Source organism: Salvia miltiorrhiza, chromosome 8, assembly GCF_028751815.1.
Source record: "Salvia miltiorrhiza cultivar Shanhuang (shh) chromosome 8, IMPLAD_Smil_shh, whole genome shotgun sequence".
NCBI classification, from domain to species: domain Eukaryota; kingdom Viridiplantae; phylum Streptophyta; class Magnoliopsida; order Lamiales; family Lamiaceae; genus Salvia; species Salvia miltiorrhiza.
Window position 1 is genome coordinate 45,031,466 of NC_080394.1, and position 3,291 is coordinate 45,034,756.

The 3,291-nt window shown below is 42.9% G+C and overlaps 1 protein-coding gene across 1 annotated transcript; it reads left to right on the forward strand.

Annotated features, from left to right (window-relative positions):
- The first annotated feature begins 486 nt into the window (after positions 1-486).
- Positions 487-2,938, forward strand: LOC130998534 (uncharacterized). Its single transcript, XM_057923950.1, has 4 exons — positions 487-1,386; positions 1,463-1,781; positions 1,998-2,102; positions 2,197-2,938. Exons 1-4 carry the CDS (start codon positions 706-708, stop codon positions 2,334-2,336), a joined length of 1,245 nt encoding a protein of 414 aa, XP_057779933.1. The 5' UTR covers positions 487-705; the 3' UTR covers positions 2,337-2,938.
- Positions 2,939-3,291: the final 353 nt, after the last annotated feature.

The window sequence follows — 3,291 nt, forward strand, 5'->3', positions numbered from 1 at the left end:
TAATCTAATTAAAGTAAATCTGCATTTGCCCATAAACAAACAGCTCATAATGCACCCGCTACTATAATTCGCGTTACTTACCATTTACATAATCTCCCCGAGTACAACCACGACACAGTTATTTCACTCCACGCACTAGTAACTTAGGACTATACATTTAAAAAAAAGAAAAGAAATACTCGTATCATATTATTTCACTTTTATACGGATAAAGAAATAAATTAAGGAGAATTGGGGCAAGTGAATATAAGCGGGGCCCAAGTGCTGGGTCACATGCGAACCGAGTGAGCGGTGTCAGACACGGACCCCACCACCAGCGGCAGCCCCACCACCATCTTACCTGGCTACAACTCTTTCCAACTGTTTTTCAAACTTTTCTGCCGCCGCGCGTGGCCGCCACTCTCCACCGCCGCGATGCTCCATTTGCTAGGGTTCCCACTCCTCCCATCTTATATAACCCACTTCCAGCCTCCATCCGCACTTCTCTCTCTACATTGCCACTTCCCCTTTTTTCCCTCTCTGCATATTTCACTGGGCTAGGCTGGGCCCCTTAGATTTTTCCCACCATCTATAATTAAACCTTCAAGAAGCAGCAACAGCCCACAATCTGCAATCTCCGCCTTCGGCATATCTTATATATATTCATCCATACTTAAGCAGAAGCAAACTTGAGTTTCATATTGATAACAGTAATCTGGTGTTACTATGGCGCAAGAGCTTGACGATGGAGAGTTCTGGCTACCGTCGGAGTTTCTGACAGACGACGATTTGCTCATGGACTTCAAGACTGACTTCTCAAAGACCAAGAGAGGGGACGATTTTCCCCTAGGGTTTTGCAACTCGGATCTGAGCTCACCCGTTGAGTCAGTCATGGGCTCTACCGAGACCGAGAGCGACGAAGACGATTTCATCTCCGGGTTAACTCGTAAACTCGCTCATACCACACTCCACAACCCCAATTTCTCCAACGACCACGCAGCCAAGGTTTCTGCTTCTCTCACTCATCTCTCTCTCTCTCTACCCCTTTTGATAGCTTTATTTAAACTTGTGTTTAATTTTGATAGGGGTGTAAGCTATCCTGGGTCGCCGCAATCGACTCTATGCGGGTTCAAACCGGGTTCTAGCCAGAGCAGTCCGAAGAGGGTTTCTTCGCCCCCGGAGTCGAAGGAAGTTATTGGGTGGGATTTGCTGTATGCTGCCGCAGGGGAAGTGGTGAGGATGCGAATGATTGATGAAACGGCGCCGTTCCGCTCCAACAAACCCTTCTCCGCCCCTCTGAAGCCCGCCTCCGCCGCTATCCCCGTCAAAACACCCACTCCAGCCTCCGCCTACTACCCGCCGAACCACGAGGCCCATCTCGCTTTTCTGCAGCTGCAAGCCACTCATGTTAGTCTCCCCCCTTCTCTCTCACCATTTTTTTTAAGAAACTGAATCTCACCTTTGAAATGCTTCTTTGCTGCAGTTTCAGCGGATGAAGCAGCAGCATCACATGATGAAAAGCGGCGTGTGGGGGCAGCAGGGGAAAATGGAGTACCATCAGTTTCAGAACCAGAGCGGGAAAATGGAGGGAGAAATGGGAAGAAGTCAAGGTTTATCAATGGCGTCTTGGCCTACTCTGCAGCAGTCTCAGCAGCAACCACAGCAGCAGTCCCAGCAACCCGGTTCAGGAATGCGAGCGGTTTTCCTCGGAGAAACCGGTGCTAAAAAGGAACGAACCGGAACCGGAGTGTTCCTCCCAAGAAGATTCGGAACTGCCCCCGCCGAAAATCGCAAGAAACCAGGTCATTAACTCCACTCCGACACCTCATTTGCAGTAATTAAATTCTCCACAGTCGCAGCAGTAAATTCATAATTATTTTGTCAACTTTTTTCCTGAGCTACTATTTAATTATTCATCGTAACAATTAATTGTATATCTGTCTGTTCATCTTTTTTCCCAATAAATGTATTTAATTATTTTGTTTATTTCTAATATTTTTTCCCTTAATTTTGTGTAGTTTGCTCGACAGTGTTGCTACCAGACAGAGTCGTCCACGCGTTGAACTTGAATCTCGACGCCGTCGAAGCTCAGCCCCATCTCAGATGCAACAGGAATTTCTCCGGTATGAATTTATCATATTTCAATTCCACTACTGGTATTTTTATTTTGAGTTAACGTTGTCTAAATTTTGAAATCTGTTTCTCACAAATCTGCAGATGCTGGTTTGAACGAAAGAAACATTTTCCCACAACAGAGGAGAAGCCAAATGCCGCAGCCGGCGATGAATCAAGAACTCAGGCTTCCACAAGGAGTGGACTTATTAAACAAAGCTGGGCTGCTTCGAATCAGGAAATGATGATGATGGGGGCTTGTGTCTTTTTCAAGCGATTTGATTGAATTTTTAGAGAGTAGAAGTTTGCTAGGAGAGAGAAAGAAGATGGGTATACTAAATAGTGTTCTTTTGTTGTGACAGGTGGATTAGTGGGTAGTATTATAGGACAATGGCAGTAGTTATTACTTAATTATTAAGTAGACGATGATGAAAAAGATTGAGAATGTTAGCAGAAAAAATGGTGCTTTTTTTAAAAAAAAAATTATTTTAGTTTATAAAGACTACAGAAAAGAAGAAATAAACTTGTCAGAAGAAGAGGGTTTTCTTTTGTTTGGCTCGAGGCACAAGAAAGTTGAAGATGACAGCTTCTTTTTCCTGTTCCTTTTGTTTGAATTTAGGAGGTGATTAATAAAGAAAAGGCTGTTTTAGTAGGTGATTAATTTAATTTTAGTAGTCGAAGCCTCTGAAATTGTGGAGGTTTTTTGATCTGTGGAGTTGGAGTTTCGTTTTGGGTGAAACTCCAGCCCTATTTTTTATTTATTTATAATATTCTATTCTATTATAGCTTGTATTAAATTAATTATGGTTTGTTTATTAGTAAATGCCCATTTGCATTTGTTGTTTAATTATTGTTTTTGGAATTTCATTTTGTTTTTTTGGTTTAAGTGTGTGATTATGGTCAAAGCATGGGGAGAAGCAAAAGCTTCTTGCACCATGCTTTGCAATCTTCCGGCACATGCTTTGGTTTCTGCTTTTGACCTAAAGATCTCTCTCCGGTTCCCACTTTACAGTGTTTTTGCAGTTCGAATTGATCTTTTGGTGTCGTGAAAGCTCTCGACAATGTCTAGTGCATTGGGAAACGATTTTCTCTTTCGAGTTTGTTTGTGGGGTTTTCCGATGCTCTGCCTATAATTAAAAGTGTCGAGATTTTATTTAAGGTTTTTCTTGGGGCATGCTTCTGAGGTCATTTTTGGTGTAT

Excerpts from the sequence above, each read along its gene's own strand:
- LOC130998534 (XM_057923950.1), top strand. The coding sequence starts at position 706 with ATGGCGCAAGAGCTTGACGATGGAGAGTTCTGGCTACCGTCGGAGTTT. Across the intron at positions 1,387-1,462 it reads TGCAGCTGCAAGCCACTCAT|TTTCAGCGGATGAAGCAGCA; the intron begins GTTAGTCTCCCC and ends TCTTTGCTGCAG. Across the intron at positions 2,103-2,196 it reads ATGCAACAGGAATTTCTCCG|ATGCTGGTTTGAACGAAAGA; the intron begins GTATGAATTTAT and ends ACAAATCTGCAG.